This window comes from Camelus dromedarius, chromosome Y (genome assembly GCF_036321535.1).
Source record: "Camelus dromedarius isolate mCamDro1 chromosome Y, mCamDro1.pat, whole genome shotgun sequence".
NCBI lineage: Eukaryota > Metazoa > Chordata > Mammalia > Artiodactyla > Camelidae > Camelus > Camelus dromedarius.
The window spans coordinates 12,177,030-12,193,298 of record NC_087473.1 but is presented as its reverse complement, the minus strand read 5'-3'; the positions used below and the strand labels follow the sequence as shown (position 1 = coordinate 12,193,298).

At 49.0% G+C, this 16,269-nt stretch overlaps 1 protein-coding gene across 1 annotated transcript in view; it reads right to left on the bottom strand.

Moving 5' to 3' along the window:
* The window catches only part of LOC135320353 (protein Shroom2-like), a 113,636-nt gene extending 97,699 nt beyond the window's left edge, over positions 1–15,937 (bottom strand). Inside the window, exon 1 of the mRNA XM_064483437.1 lies at positions 15,751–15,937. Coding sequence (XP_064339507.1) covers positions 15,751–15,915 — 165 coding nt within the window. The 5' untranslated portion in view covers positions 15,916–15,937. The remainder of the gene's footprint in view (positions 1–15,750) is intronic.
* Positions 15,938–16,269: the final 332 nt, after the last annotated feature.

Below are 16,269 nucleotides of genomic sequence, written 5' to 3'. Positions count from 1 at the left end.
GTGCGGCGTCCTAATGGGGGAAAACAGCCACATTAACTGGCCCGGCCTGGCTAAGACCCTGCACAGTTCAAAAGGGCAGGATTCCTGAGTGCTGGGATCACAGAAGCACAGCGGGGCTATAGATCCGCCGCCCGCCCGCATTCCAGTCCCCATCAGTGTTCCCTGGACACAGAGGCTCTGAAACCGGGAACTAAGGAGTTCCTGCAGCTACTTTGGTCCAAATGCATTATTCCTGGGGAGGAGGGAGAATCAATGAAGACTTCGAGGTTCATGGAGCTGAACTTGCATGTTCCCTTCTCTTATCTAGAAATCAGTGATTTTTTCTTAAACAGTTATACTAGAAAGATTTGAGGGAAAACCCAGAATCTAGTAACCTCGTTCACCTAAAACCTCAATGGTGTTTCCTCACTTAAATCTGGACCATAATTTCATGATTGCTACCAAAAACAAAACAAAGCAGAAAACCAAAAGTGACTTTGTACAGATCCTCCTTCTTTCTGAGAATAGTGACTAATCCTCGATTACATTTTCATGGCACACTGTGCAATTTTAGATGAAGGCATAACTACAAAAAGTATAACCTGGTGACAATTCAAATACAATCTATGATTAAGAATAACAAGAAAGGAGGGAGGGTATATAGCTCAGTGGTAGAGTGCCTGCTTAGCATGCAGGAGGTCCTGGGTTCTAATCCCCAGTACCTCCGTTAAAAAAATAAGTAAATCAATAAATTTAAAAATAAATAAAAATAAAGTAAGTAAACCTATAAAAAAAAGGATCTGAAAATATATATGTATATATGGATATGTATAACTGAATTCCTTTGCTGAACACATGAAACTAACATTGTGAATTGAGTACATTTCAATAAAAAATAAGAATTTAAAAAAATTTTTAAATAAAAATTAAAAAGAATAGTGAGGAAAGGTAAAAAGTAAAAAAAAAAAAAAAACAAGAAATAAAAGAACGAAACACAGAAAAGATTTATTAGATTATATAACTATAGATTTTTATCCTAGAGTGCAATTAATTTGGCAGTAGTCACATAACCAGAATGGTTGTCAGTCTGCAAAATGAGGCCATCCATCTGATGAGTTACAGATTTGTGGGGATTAGTACTGTTTCTTCTGGGCTAATTCACAAAGGAAGACTGGCCCTTAATGCTCCTTCTGGAACTGGATCCCCCAAGAGCAGGCTGCTCTGCCCACGGTTGTTTGATATTTACTGTCCCTCCCAGTTGGACAGGACTTTTAAATTATTTTTTTCCCATTATGCACAGAGGTCATTTCTACATGGGGTCTGTAACCCCTCAAACAGGGAACACACTTCCAGGTGGAGACACTCTCCGTAACTCTGTTAGTGACAGGGACAACTGATCCTTCAGCTTTCCTGTCACTTCCAGAGCTCCTGACATTCAGTCTTCACCAGGAAGCGCTGGCTGCAGGTTATTTCAAGGAAAGGAAAATGCCTCTAATCTTCCCTTCCAGGAAAGCCCAGCCGATACCTGTCCTTTGTTCTGTCTGTTTTATCCTTATTTTGACTGCTGTTCTGTTAAAAGGAGAAAAGTTAAGTCAAAGTAACTCAAATGACTCAACTAGACAACTACTCGTTAATAATTCTCAGTCTCAGGGAACTTTTCCCACCTGATTCCTTCCCTTTAGAAGCAGCTAGGACCAAGCATGGTAACACAGAAACAACTCCAGCCAAGTGTTGTTAGGAGCCGGCAGGAAGGGACCAAGGCCCGTGGGGAGGCGCCCCAGCAAACCTGTTCCCCGTGGCCCTGGGCGAGCCAGTTGAGACAGCACCTGCCCATCACACCTGGGCAAAGAAGCAGGGCCGGGTCTGCCCTGCACACACCTGCTCCCTTCCCAGAGCTTTCTGGAGGTGCCACCTGCACATAGGAGCTGGGACTCCCATCCCTGCCCAGCCCTGGGCCTCCATCAGGCAGGATAGGGAGAGGCGACTGGCACCTGCAGCCACAGCTTATTCAGGGCCACCTCCAGCATCCTCCATCCAAGCGCCAGGTGGCCCTGCTGTGACTCAGGGTACCACTCAGACCCCTTGCTTTTCTTTGTCAGCACCAGGAGCCTGATTCCTCCCCCACACCCCTGCACCCATTTGCCTTCTGCTGCAGAGAGACCCCTGCCACCACCTCCTGCTTTAAAACCTTCCCTGGCTCCCAGGGCCCACCTCACCTCCTGCAGCCTCCTCCCCTTCCTCTGACCTGCAGGAACAGCACCGGGGAGCCCTCTCCCCAGCCCAGGAGGTCCTCCAGCTGTCAGGGCTGATTCTCCCTGAGGAAGGAGCACTGACTGTCTCCCCAGGCTGTCTGCCTGTGGGTCCGACCCCCACCAGCAGAGGAATCCCGTGATGTGCACGGTGGGAGCCAAAAGAATCTGCCCAGAGGATCAGGTCTGCAAGGGGCCTTCCAGTCAGCCTCCTCTCGGGGGGTCTCGGCAACTCAAGAATAGGGCTGGCCAGTTTGATCCATTTCTTTATGTTAAATAACAGCTTTATTGAGCTATAACTCACATTCCACAAAATTCACCCCTTTAAAGTGTAAATTCACTGGTGTTTAGTATACTCAGCTGTGTGAGTACACGAATTCTCTAATTCCAGCACATTCTCCGCCCACCCGCAGCCCCCTCCCAAACCTGCCCCTGACAACCGCCAGCCAGCTCTGTCTCCGCGCACCTGCCTGTGCTGCACATCTGATATCAATGGAATCACGAAGGATGCTCTTGACCTGTTCTCGTTTCCAATCCTGAACACACGCATTAGGAAATGTGGTGTGTAATAGCTATATTAGAGGGGCTTAATTTCAATTCCAGGAACTCCCAGCTGCAGGATACACATGAGGTGTTAGGAGAAAGAAATCCACCTTCTGGGACCAGGGACTCCAGGCACATTTCATAATAGAGTAATGCTGAGCCACCTCACCCCAATCTTCCACACTCACCCTCTTCTCACTAACCTCTCCACTCAAGTCCTTGAGAAGTTCCCTGACACCTTCCTCATTCCCTCTACTGGTCCAGAGACGCACTGCTTTAGAAACTGGTTCTTATTCCACGGGCATAAGACCATCTTGAGACCATGGTTAAAATTCAGAATCCTGGGCACCAGGAACCCAGACTCAGTGGGTCTGCACTTGCTAATTCTGATGCAAACGGCAGACGGGCCACACCTCTCCAGAGAAGCAGTTCTCAAACTGGAGCCAGCATCAAACCACCTGGGCAGCTCCCAGCGGACTCCTAGTTTGGAGTTTAGAGGGTCTGGAGTGGGGCCAAGACTGTGCATGTAACAAGTCCCTGGGTGATACTGATGCTGCCTGTCTGGGACCCCACTGTGAAAAGCTTGCTGGGGTGGCCTCCCTCTGCCTCTCCACCTTGTCTATGACTGTTTTCAGGCCACAGCAGCAGGGAGGAGTTGTTCAGTCCACAAAGCCAAAAACACTCTGCCTTCTGCAGGAAAAGTCTGCTGACCTCTAGTTTAGAGAGGATCGTCCAAATATTAGAAATATCATGAGTATGTTTATTGCCAAGTTGAGACTTCTGGTACTTCACATGGATTTCAGAGAAAGGGGGGCATGCAATTTTATAAAATCCTGAGGATTTTTACACTTTAAAAATTTATCTTAAGACAGATTTTAAGTGGGAGGAGGATATAGCTCAAGTGGTAGAGTGCATGCTTAGCAAGCACAAGGTCCTGGGTTCAATCCCCAGTACCTCCTCAGAAAAAAAATAAATAAATCTAATCACCTACCCCCAGCAACAAAAAAAATTTTTTTTTTAAGATTTTAAGTCACACAGAGAAATGGGCTCTAATGCACTTCTGCACTCAAAGGCCCCGACTGGAGCCCTAACTGACCTGATCACCAACAAATGGATAAACAAAATGCACTCCATCCCTGTAATGGAGTATTACTCTGCCATTAAAAGGAATGAAGCTCTGACACAACATTGTAAACTGACTATACTTAAATAAAAATATATTTTTTAAAAATTATCAAGACAAAAAAAAAAAAAAAAAAGGAATGAAGTACTGACAGGCTACAATGTGGATGAGCCTCGAAAACATTACACTGAGTGAAAATAGCCAGACGCACGGGGTCACACTGTGTGATTCCATTTGATGAAATGGCCAAAAGAGGCAAGCCCACGGAGACAGGAAGGAGATTCGTGCTGGCCTGGGGCTGGAGCGGTGGGGATGGGGAGTGACTGCTCACAAGCACATTCCTATTTGGGGTGACAAAAATGTTCATTTAGATCATATTACATAGACTGTGGGCTGCACAGCGCAGCGAGTGTAGTAAAAACCACCCAACTGTATACTTTTAAAGGGTGCACTTTGTGGTATGTGACTTATATTTCAGTTTTTTTAATTTTCAAAACTTAAGATAAAAAAAATTCAGGCAGGCCTACCCTGCACCCTCTCCAGCCACCCCAGGACAGGGAAGGGGCTTCCTCAAACACTGTACAATACACCTTTCATCTGAGAGGGTGCACACTTGGAAGAAATGCACGAAGACCCAGACAACAGAATGCACTCGGGCCCACGAGGACCACCAGGAAGTCAGACTGTGGCCACTATGTGGATCCGCAGGAAGACCCCACTCCCCCACACCTCCGCCAGGGCACCAGCCTGGGGTCACGTGCTCAGCTGGGCCTGCCCCCCAGGCTGGTCATGGGTCAGGCCCTCTGCCTCCCCGACACTCACCGGGCCAGCCCATCCTCAACCTGCCTGCGACACTGAAGTCTGGTTCCAAAGGGACTTGGGAAGCATTAGTGGGAGGGCAGGGGACTGAGAGTCAGGGCAGCCCTCTGGGGATTCGGGCAGGGCTTCCTTTAAATGTGTGAGCACTCGCTCCTTTCCAGGACAAAGCAGCACCCTGCTACAAGCAATCTGGAAAAGAAGAGAGCAAAACAAGTGCCTCCGTCTTGGGATTCTGACACAAGCACTGATTGCTCTCCTTTTCGTGGTGGGGCAGGACCACCCTCTTTACAGGAGACCAGGACTCGGGGCCGCTCTGCATCTTGGTTTTCCTCCCACTGCCCAAGTTCCGGGGTGCAGGTCACCCCCGCCACTGCCAGGCCTGAGAAGCATCACTCTGTAGCGCCTTCACAACATGTCTGGCCGTGTTCTTTAGAAACACTAAGGCCCCTTCCTTAGTCAAGGTAGGAGAAGTGACAGTGGAAGAGGCTGGGAATGGGCAGGAGATAAAACGTAAAGAACCTTCTGCACACAGGTAAGGCGCCCCACGAGGAGTTACCAGGGCCCTTCCAGCAAGAGCCTGCGAAGCCCAGCTGGGTTTGGCATACACGCCACCCGAGGTCGGCAGGCAGGGAGTCCAGACGCGGTGGGCAAGTTGGAGACCGGTCCTGGTGAGCAATCACGGAGGCAGTGACATCAGGGGGGTAAGAGAAGCTACAAACGCAAGACATGTAGGTCCGAGGACTCAGCGATCAGTTGGACATGGAAGGTGCCAGGGAGAGAGGTGTCAAGGATGACTCCTGGATTTGGGGATACACCTTCAACAGTGCAGGAGAACTAGGGAAGGTGCAGGGAGATGAACATTCTCTATCTGCATCACACTGGGGGCCTCGGCAGCGCCAAGGGGCCGTTCCGGAGGCTGGGGCTGCACCCAGAGACCTGGGAGCCGTCTGCTGGCCTCCTGCAGCGCATGAGGCCACCTGGCCAAGAAAGGAGAGAAAAAGGATGGCTCTCCAGGAGAAACCTACACAGCGAGGATGGCCAAGGGGGAGAGAGCCGGTAAAGGCCGCTCCCACAGCAGTCAGGAAGACAGTTCTCCCATAATCGAGACAGCTACCTCTCAGGAGGGCAATCACAACAGGGATAAAGTGAGACTCAGACTCTAAAAGCAAACCTGGTTCCTGCCTCGGGCACGAGGAGGAGCATCCTGGATAACCAGCAGAGGACGTTAAACTTACCCTTGGGGGCAAAATTCCACAAGCACACACAGTGCTATGAGGTTCTCAAGGCCTTTCTCCCAAACACCAGCCACCGAAAGCGGGGAGGAGATGGGAAACAGCAACCCCACCGCAGCTCGTAAACCGCAGTGGCCTCGGCCGTGTAGGATCTTGGTGGGGAAATGAACACAAAATGAATACGATTCAAGCAGCAGCAGGCCTGTCTTTCCAAGTCCAGATGTTTCCTTTCCAAACTTTCATTCAACATTCAGGCATCCAAACATTCATGCAAATTAAAAGAAACGCTGCACAGAACAAGAAAGCACACAGTTGTTGGATCAATAGAAAACTACTCAGTTTTCCCAAAGTTAGGGCTTCCTTTGTTATAGGCCCGTTTAGAAAAAGCTAAATCACAATATATGCCACAATAACAAAATATAAAATTTTTTAAATTCCAAGACGCGTACACAAAAGTAACCTTCCTTTAAGCTACCATCTGATTCCAAAGATTGTCGACACCGTAACCCTTAAGAGCATTATCTTCAAGCAATTCAAAAGTAGATCTGCATGGTAGAAAGCCAAGAATTCCACTGAGACGGGAAAAACATTCACAACAGTTGCACTACCAGAAATAAGATTATTATATATTTTAGGCTACTGATGATTTTTTCCTTTACTTTCAATTTTTTAAAGATGGTCTTAATGTTTCTGCAACAAGAAAAAACAGTCTCATGACGCTTACAAACTGATAAGCACATGTACAATTAGCAGAGATAAATATCACTGTGTTGACAAATTTACAAACGTGTCATGATTCACACAGACAGAGGCAGAATTTTATCAGCAGCAGAATTTTGTCAACTTCAGCATTTCCAAGCCACAGGCAAAGAATCCCTTCGCCTCTTGTTAAAGACAGGGAGGGCCACCAGTCCAGGGGCTCCAGGCCCCTGGAACCCGTCCTCCGCTTCGCAGGTTTCCATACTGCCCAACACCTGGGACAGAAGAGGCCCTCCTTCCCCACCCCTCTTAGCACTCGCTGCCCCAAACCCTCAGACCCCCTCCGCAAAGCCACCTTCCTCTGGGGCCAGCTTTACTCCGCACTCATCTTATCTCCCTCTCTTCGACAGTCCACCTCAGGTGTCTATGCTCTGTCCCCCAGGGAAAGGAACAGTCTGCCACATAAGATCAGACTTCTTTCTCCTGCCAGAGGCAGCTCAGTCCATGAGGATTTAACGTGTAAGCCTCCCAGGCAACACCTTCTGAGCTGTAACCAAAGCGGTAAGTAAAGGATAATTTACCAGAAGACAGTTCTACTCCCTGATGTCATGCCAGCAGCTGGCCCCCGACTCTCCTCTCCTCGGGTCAGCCCTACCTGAGGGCCGGACTGAGGGTTCTCCCCGCCTCTGTCCCACCTCCCCACATCTCCCAGGCAAAAAGGGGAAGGTAAAGCAAGACAGAAAATTAAATTACCAGGTGAGAGAAAAAGCTAAGGTGGAAAGATGCTGAACCTCTGGGTGTGCAGGTCTCATTCTATGTAATAAGCGTGCAGGGAATAAGCCACGTGCTAACTGGACACCCACAGTGATTCCTTCTACACGGTAAATAATCACCCCTCCTGCATGGGTGTAAGTTAACATATAAATCAGTCTCTCAAAGCTAGTGTATTTGTGAAACGGAAAACTTTTGCTTTCTCTCCAGATTTCACTTCTTAGAATGGTCTACTCCTATAGCAAGTAATCCAAGAAATGTGCGACGGCCCGATGATGACAGAGGCTTCTGTCTGCTCTCACACTGGTACTACTAGGAGGGTAACCACGCGAGGAGCAGCTGCCCCCTCGGGCACTCAGGGGCCCGTGCTGATGAGGTGGGGCCTAGGGCCGTCTTCATTCCAGACAACCAGAGGGGAAGCAGTGCAGGCCCTAAATGGCCCACATCACTTCTACTCACACTGGACTGGGTAGAACTGTCACATGGCCACACAGCTGCAAGGGAAGCTGGGAAATGTGGTCCAGCAGTGTGTCCAGAGGAAGAGGACGTGGGGAGTCCAGTGGGCAGGCAGCATCTCTACCAGGCCTGTGGGTCCAAGTCAGTGCCCTGGAAGATTTCCTACTGCCCGAGAGCAAAGCAGTGAAGAAATGGGGCTTGCTGTCATGGCGGTATCTAACCCTCACTTCCCGCCATTGTCACTTCCCAAACCACTGTTTAAAATCCTATTCTTCTGAATGTCACATTGATGTGAAAGAGTGACCTTTCACGCATACTACAAAAAGAAAAAACAGTATTACTCAAGAAAAGGTTTTGGTGGAAAGCAGAAAATAATCACTTCCAGTGGCCTGTAAGTAGCGCAGCTGAGGCTCCAGCGCTGAGCAATAGATGTGCGTCTGCATTAAATATTTCTCTACACGCCCAAAACTCAGTGGTCAAAATCAGTAACAAACTCTCTAGGAGACACATTGAAACTCGAGCTCAAAGTCTTCCCATAGTAAACTGGTGGCCAGAATAAGGGGCAGACATGAAAAAAAAAAAAAAAAAAAAACTTCTGAAAGTACACATTTAAAACTCAATGGAAGCATTGAAAGATAAGGTTGCCCAAAGTCTCCCAAGTAGAAGAAAAATACAGAGAAATTTAAAATAAGACAGGAAAAATTAGAGGCATCTCTAAAAAAAAAAGAAAGAAAAAAGAAACATAGTTTTCTCGCCTCCCCAACAGTACTGTACACCAGAAGAGACTAGAACACCACCTGCAAAGACAGTGCGCAGGGAAAACTCGCCAACTCATACCCCCACACTCAACAATCCACTTACTGTCAAGGTAAAATAACGGCACTTTCCGACAGAGGAGGTCTCAAAAGTCCACCCCCTGTGTGTCTGAATACAGTAAAAGAGCTCTCACGGTTGGGGAAGATTTGGAGGCTGAATCAGTGTTAAGCACATAGAAAACCACGCAAAGAAACAAAGTCTATCATTAACCCTGTGATTATGAAGACTCGTGCAAGAGAAATAACCATAGCTTGCACTACAGGCTTATAGCACTGGAATTCAAAATAACGTGAACACTGAATACTGCCAACCCAGTGGTTCTCAAAGGGGGCGATTTTGGTCCCCCAGGGCACATGTGGCAACGTCTGGAGATGCTTTTGATCATCTCAATTATGGCGGATGGGGGAATCTGCACTGCCATCTAGTGGGTGGAGGCCAGGGTGCTGCTCACCATCCTACAACGCACAGGACAGCCCCAGCGCAAAGAATTATCTGGCCTCTAATGTGGATAGTGCTAAGGTTGAAAACCCTTCTAACCATTATTATGACGTCGTTACGCTGGGAGTATGGGGGCCCAAGAAATGCTTCTGGGTAGCTGGCGGGAAAGTGGTGTGTGGGAAAAAAGACTAAATCCCAGGCTGCTGCAGTGGGAAGGTAATAGTTACCCTAAAATGGAACAAACACAAGTAACAGCAACATAGAACATAAGCAAACGCCAAAAGAAATCCGCTAAAAAGTTTCAATAGCTTCTCTAGGGAAGAGGAAGTGACAGTGTGGAGCTGCTGGTATGATAACAAGCCCCCAAGAACTATTTGATTATTTAAACTGTGCAAGAGCCACTTTGATAAAAATTAAAACAAAACTCAAAAAGATACACTAACACTTTGTCCCTTTCCTCCCATGAAAAAGTAAAAATGTTGCCTCTGAGGATCCACCCTGCCTGGGTTCTTGGCGACCTTCACAATTTGCCTTTGACCTGAAGTCTTCTTTGGCCCAGAGAAAAGCTGTCCCAACCTTTCCCAGCCCCTCCAGAGCTGTGTCCTCCCTACCCACCACCCAACAGAGGCTGCTGACATGGCCTCCTGCTTAACACTCCAGAGATTTCAAAAACAGCAAAGGTAAAAAAAAAAAAAAAAAAAAAAAAGTTACTTTTGCTTTGTAATTCTGAACCTCCTGGCTTTTCAAACAACCCTGTCTGTTTGAACTTAAAGCAAGATTAGTCCAATTATTTTTTTAATGATACACCACCACTGTCCTTCTACTAAGACGTGTTCCCCTCAAAGAGAGGCTGTTGTAACACTCACACTGCTAAACGGAAGAGGCTCCATCAACCACATGGCCATGCAAATATCCCATCCAACACAGTTACAGGAAAACAATTCTTCCAGAACACACCCTCCCTGTGTTGGACACTAGCAAGGTTTTAAAAAAGACCAAAAGAGCGCTGTGCAACCCTGAGCTTTTAGAATTCTTCATGTGGGTGGAAGCTTCAGCCCAGAAGAGGCATGGCTTGCAGAATTTCTCCTCAAAGGATGGCCCCAAGCCTGACTACAGTGTCTGAAAGGAAAAGAGGTGAGACTGAATCAAAAGTCTGCTCAGCCTTTAAACCCTTAAATTATCTTGTCGAATATTTACACTGTGCCCAGTGGACAAAAAGAAAAGCTCCACAGAGCCCTGGAGAAACCCACAAAGCCAGGTTTATTTGCATGCTGACACAAAACAGCTCTGCCAAGGGGACGACTCCCAGCTGCTCTCCAGACAAACCAGCCCTTTCCAAGCTAGGAGCCCAGTTTCTCTGGCCGTGAACTAGGAAGGTGAGTTAAGAAATCCCAGCTTGCTGGCCCAAGGTGAAAATGACTATTTTTATGAGCCTTTCATTCTCATTCTCTTCTACACATAGCTCTCAGGCAAACTCGTTTTCTTTTTTTCCAAAGATGGATGTTAGGTCATGTTAAGAAATACTCCTAACTGAACCAGGAAGAGTAAACGCCATCACAGTGAAGAAGCTTGAGGCACAGCTGAAGTTTAGAGCTTTGCCCACTGTCGAAGTCTCTGGATTTACAGATGTGAGTCATGCTGAATTAACTTCTAGGAGAGGAAGGACCCTCCGCCAGGTGAAACCCAAAGCTGCAGACTCCAGACTCTTTACCTGACTTCCCACTTCCGCACCCAAAACACCTCTGGAGGACCGGTGCTGAGCACTCGCAGGACAGAGTAAGGCAAAGGCTGGGACAGGGTGATAAAGAGATATTTGAATGGCCGTTGGTAAGGCAGGTCTACCGACTGAAAAGGTCTTTCAGCACAGGGGAAAAAAAACTCACTATTTTTTTTAACCGCACTATTAATTCTTAAATACAAATGAGCCTTTAGAATGACACTGCTCCAAATAATCAGAAGGCTGCAGGGGGCCTCAACGCGGCTGGGCCCTCACAGCGCCCAGGGGCTGCCGCGGCCAGAGCAGTACCCGCAGCCCCTCCCCACCCACCGCTCACCTCTCTGGACCCTGGGCAGGTGGCGGTGCTCCTGAGCGCACTTGCTGACGCTGGACTGTGCTGAAACACAGAAAGCAAGCAGAATCCCGACAGGCTTAGCTCCACCAGCTCCCATGCTGAATTCAACACATCGCTCTTTTTCCAGACCTTTAGCAGTAACTGACAAAGAAAGTGACTCTTGGGGACATACATATGGACATCAGGACAACATCTCCGGGCCAGGGCTGCCAGGTCACCAATGACCATGACTCAGCACAGCTCTGTAAAAGGGAGCCCCTTTTCAGACCAGTACGGAATGTGCCTCCCCCGGACCCACCAGCCACAGCCAGTCTCCGCCCTGAACCCTCGCTGTCAGGAGCTCTGGCTAGCGGTGGACACAGGACATTAGCCACCTGGCTGTGTGCCCCCACGCCCCACAGACACGTGTCCTGACTCCCTGCTATCCCACCCTCAGCATTCAAACTAGGAAGGACATTAAAGGACTGAGCCTCGCATCCAGTGCAACGTTTCCTGGTCTGAAGCCCAGTGAGAGGGCGCCTCAGGCCGGGGCATCCTTCCAGGATGCTTCTGTCCCCCAAAGGCAACTTGAAAATCAATGGGTTCCCAAAAGAGCCACCCTTGGAACCAGGCCAGGCCCAAACTACTGTCTTCTTTGGAGGTCGTGGCTAAGATGCCAGCATTCTTGGAGGGAAGGGACACCATGGGGGGTAGGGAGGACTCTAAGAAGTGGTGAAAAGGAGGGGCTGGGGCTTCATTCCTTCCCATTAACAAACATTCCTGAGGCCGCAGGGGGCATGCTGACACCCAGCTGGCACGCTGAATGCTTCCTAATGGATCCCCAACTGCCTTTTTGGAATTCTAGCCCCTCCGGTGACATTTGAGAAATCAGGCCCCTCCCTGCCCCCACTGAAGTTTTACACTTGCTGAGATGATGGGGAAAGGAACCCGCAAAAACAGCAGGGCCACGGACGACGTCGGCTCTCCTCACGCAGCTCCTGAAATGTCTCGCAGCAAAGCACTGTCTCAGAAATCCAACAAGTCAAAGTCTTTGTAGTTTCTCAGGGCATGGACGTTATTTCTGCTCCTTTGTGGACAGCAGCGTGGACAAATGGGGTTTTGTGTATTTTCCAGCCCCAGTAAAACGTCAGGCTGCAAGTCAGTGTAAGTGTACTGAGTGGTTACAAATCCGGTTGCCACCTTTCAGCGGGACCTCACACATGCACCTCACATTCCAGGAATGCCACTCCTGGGAAGTCAGTTTCCCTTCAACCTCAATCCAGAGGAAAGAAAACCCGGAGAAAAGGCAGCTCTGCTGAAAGCCCATAAAACACAGCCCTCGGGAGTTCCTGCTTCGATTTCCTTTTTTCCAGCTACAAAAATGCAGATGAAGCAAGTATTTGTTTGAGTTTTACTATGTAAATAAAGCCTATTATCAGGGCCAGCGCTTAGGAAGAAAACAGCCCTCCACGCCAAGCCTGGCTACACCAGGGGCCTCCGAGCACACCACCCAACAGGCCAGGACCTTCAAAAAGAAGAATTAAGTACGAGCTTTGAAAGCTAAAACCCTTTCAAAGCAAAAGTGATATACAGTCAACCTAGCCAGGGTGACTGTGTGCCCAGGGGACATTTGGCAGTGTCTGTGGACTTTTTTTTGGTTGTCACCCCCGGAGGAGGGGTGCCAGTGGGTAGAGGTGGGGGAAGCTGCGGTACTTCCACCAGACACAGGACAACCCCACCAAGAAGAATGATCCAGCACAGAATATCACCGACTGGATGTGACAAAGTTATTGAACGTAGCACTGCAAGTGATTCCAGCTGAGAGCAGGTGGCACTGACTGGAGGGGAAGCAGGGACACTGAGAATCAAGAGCTTGTCCTCAGGGTCCTTCTAAGACTTGCCAGGTTTGTGACCTCCAGGCACACCATTTAACCTCCCTTGGTCTTAGCTGTTTCATCTCTAAAATGGGCTAACAAACTCCATCGGGAGATCAGGGATTGAACCAGCCTTGTTCTTGGCATCATTTGCAGTTCTAAGATGTACACACTCCCCGGAAGCTCTCAAACCAGACACTCATCATCATAAAAAGGGTGTATCTTCTTGCACTGGATCAGGTTTCTTCCAAGTCAGATTCTGTTAGAAATGATCTGTATAATCTCTCAGGGCTCTAATATGTAACTATTTAATTACAAGGGTTTTTTTAATGCAAAAAAAAAAACTATTAGAAGAACTATTATTTAATGAGCCCTAAAGATTTTTCAATAGCTATTGAGAAAGGAAGATTCACAGCTTGGATTAATCCAAATTCTGGTGGTGGAACAATCCCCCCCAACTCCATCACAACCGACTATTTCCATTATTTAAGTGGTTATAACGGACACGCTTTCCTTCATCCTTTTCCTAATAATGTGACAGTTAATCACCAGCTGTTGGATTGTAAGTAAGCAACATTGATGACTTAATCCAGGAGACAAAACAAGTATGTGAAATACTGCCAATACCATGCAATACAATGCGTGGTTAAGAAACATTCGTGTGCAAGCATGCATGTACGCATGTATAGACAAGCGTGCGTGGAAATTTAGCACAGATGTCCCAGACTGCCCTGAATCCTCTCCATCCTAAGCAAAGAAACCACAAATCTCCAGTCACATCGAAGCACCTATAAAAACCTAGTAGCAGTTTAACAGAGGGACATACAAGCATCTCAGATAAGAATTGCAAACATTTTTATTTCTGCAGAATCCTGAAGCACCATCTGGAAAGGCAGAGCGTGTACACTGCTGGCAGGCTAGCCACAAAAACTTTCAAAAAAAAACCCAAAAAACCTTAGCAACTACTGAGAGCCAAGAAAGGAGCCAAATCAGGGAGAAACTGCCTCCTGTGCTCTGAATAGGCCCTGGTGTGTGTCCGTGGCTTTTCCTGCCCACCTCCTTCAGTTTCGAGAACAGGGCGCTCCTGGACAGGGAGAACAGAAACCGCTAAGAATACACAGGGTTTTTTCAGAACTTGGAGTACACAGAAAGGAGGCACTTTCCCTTTCTTCAGCTTCTGGTAAAACAACTGAATTTTGGAGATTATGGTCTCTTCCAGCTTTCTTATACTGTGTAAATCTAAAAAGCAAGCCTTAAAAAAAAAAAAAAGAAAAAGCAAGCCTTCACCTCAAATGTTTTACAACTAACTCCATCGGCTATAAAGGCAAGTCCAAGGAAGACAGATTGAATTGTGTGTGTGTCCTTCTTTAAAAGAAATACATGAAATACTAAAGGTGTAATTTACCTGCTATCTTTCACACTTTTACCAGCAGAAATGCCCTATTAAAAAAGCACAGACTGATACGCTTTCATACACACATATACAGAAAGTCCCCTTCCTGCACAAGTTGTTCACACTATGACTGTCCCCCAACTTTTCAAAGAATACAGTTCATTACTGGGTTGCACACTGGTGAAATCTGTAATAATGACAGCCTCTTCTCCCAGTTCAACATAAACACAGTGCACACCTAAACAAGCCTCTCCTCAAAGTCTCTAGTTTTATAAATATAAAAATGAGAGAAAACAAAGAATAGAGAAGTTTGGTGTCTCATTTGCTATCTGGACAACAAAGCCACACCACTTTCCAAATTCAATCCTGGCAGAGCGGGTTAGGAGTCACTATTTCTTCTCGCAGTGGTGAAGCAGGAAAGCAGAGAAAGCCAGTAAGTCACCTTCAAACGCTTCTAGGAGCCAAGAATTTTTGCATTTTAAAGGGAACTTTGTCCCCAGGAATGGTGTGGCCCAGACCTTCCCAGAGAAACTGACCAATAGACAGTTTTAACTAGAAGAAAACAGGACGATTGGTTTGCTTTTTGTGTGTTTTTACAGGTTGATACAGGTTCAGCTGGTAAGTTTCAAGATGGGTTTTCTGTTTTGAGAGAAATGAATTCAGTTCTAAAGTAACTCCCTACACACACCCCCCCACATTCCTTATGAGACAGACTAGGAACTCATTACTGGAGATAAAATCCCACTTTTATAAAGGACGCTGAAAAGTTTCAGTATGTTTTTGCAGGTATCTGGAGTGCTGCGGACCTCGGGATGGAAGCCCGAAGTCAGTAAATATTAATGGGCTTTAGGGAATCCAAAAGCTAGGCTGGCGGCAGCGGCAGCTGCTAGTCTGGGCTTCTTATAATGATAAGAGGCGCAGGTCCAAGGGGTACATAAAGAAGGACGCGGAGAAGCAAACAGGTGGGGACGGGTCTGTTCACCCCCCGCTCCGTTCCTCCCCGACCTCTAGGCAGGCTAACAGGCCCGGAGGGGGAGGGGAAGGGACCTGGAACAGGAGCCATTTAAACTCTGAGCGGCGCTGGGAGCCAGCAAGACTGGGAAACAACACAAGCGGCCAAGGTGGCGCCCGGACCACACACCTATACGTGTCCCTGTGCCCACGTCCCCACAGGTGGCCCGGCCAGACGTGCGTCCCGGGTCCAGGGGCGCGACGGGGCGCGCCTTCCAATGCTCCTATCCCCGACGAGTCCCCTGCCCCCCAGCCACCTCCAGGGTGTCACCGTGCGGATCCCGGGCATGCCTTACCTTGGTGATGACCAGAGGCTCGCCGTGCTCGCGGCCGCCCTTCAGGGTGAAGCCCCACGGGGCGCCGCCGCTCAGCTGCACCTCCACCAGGCGCCCGCCATCGGCCGCCCGCGCCTCGGCCTCCGCCAGGCGCTCCGGCCGCGCACGGGGCTCGACGCCCTCCATGGCGCGGGGCTCGGGGAGAGGAGGCGGCGCGGCCGCTCAGGCCCCCAGGGCCGCCCGACCCGCGCCCATGCACTCCGGGGAGCCCAGGCCGGCCGAGGGCGAGGGAGGCTCCCGGCGCCCCCGCCGCCGCCGGCCTCGGGCGAACTTACGCTGCAACTTGGGAGGAAAGTGCCGGCCCGGGGCAGGGAGGGAGCCGGGAGGACGGGCGGCAGTGCGCCCGGGGGAGGGCGGGCCCCAGAGGGGGCGGGCCGGCCGGCCGGCCGGCGGGGAGTGGGCGGGGGCGGGGAGCGGCGAGGCCGGGCGCGCGCTCTGGGGCTCGCGCCGCTCTGGGGCAGGGGGCGGGGCGCGCGCTCG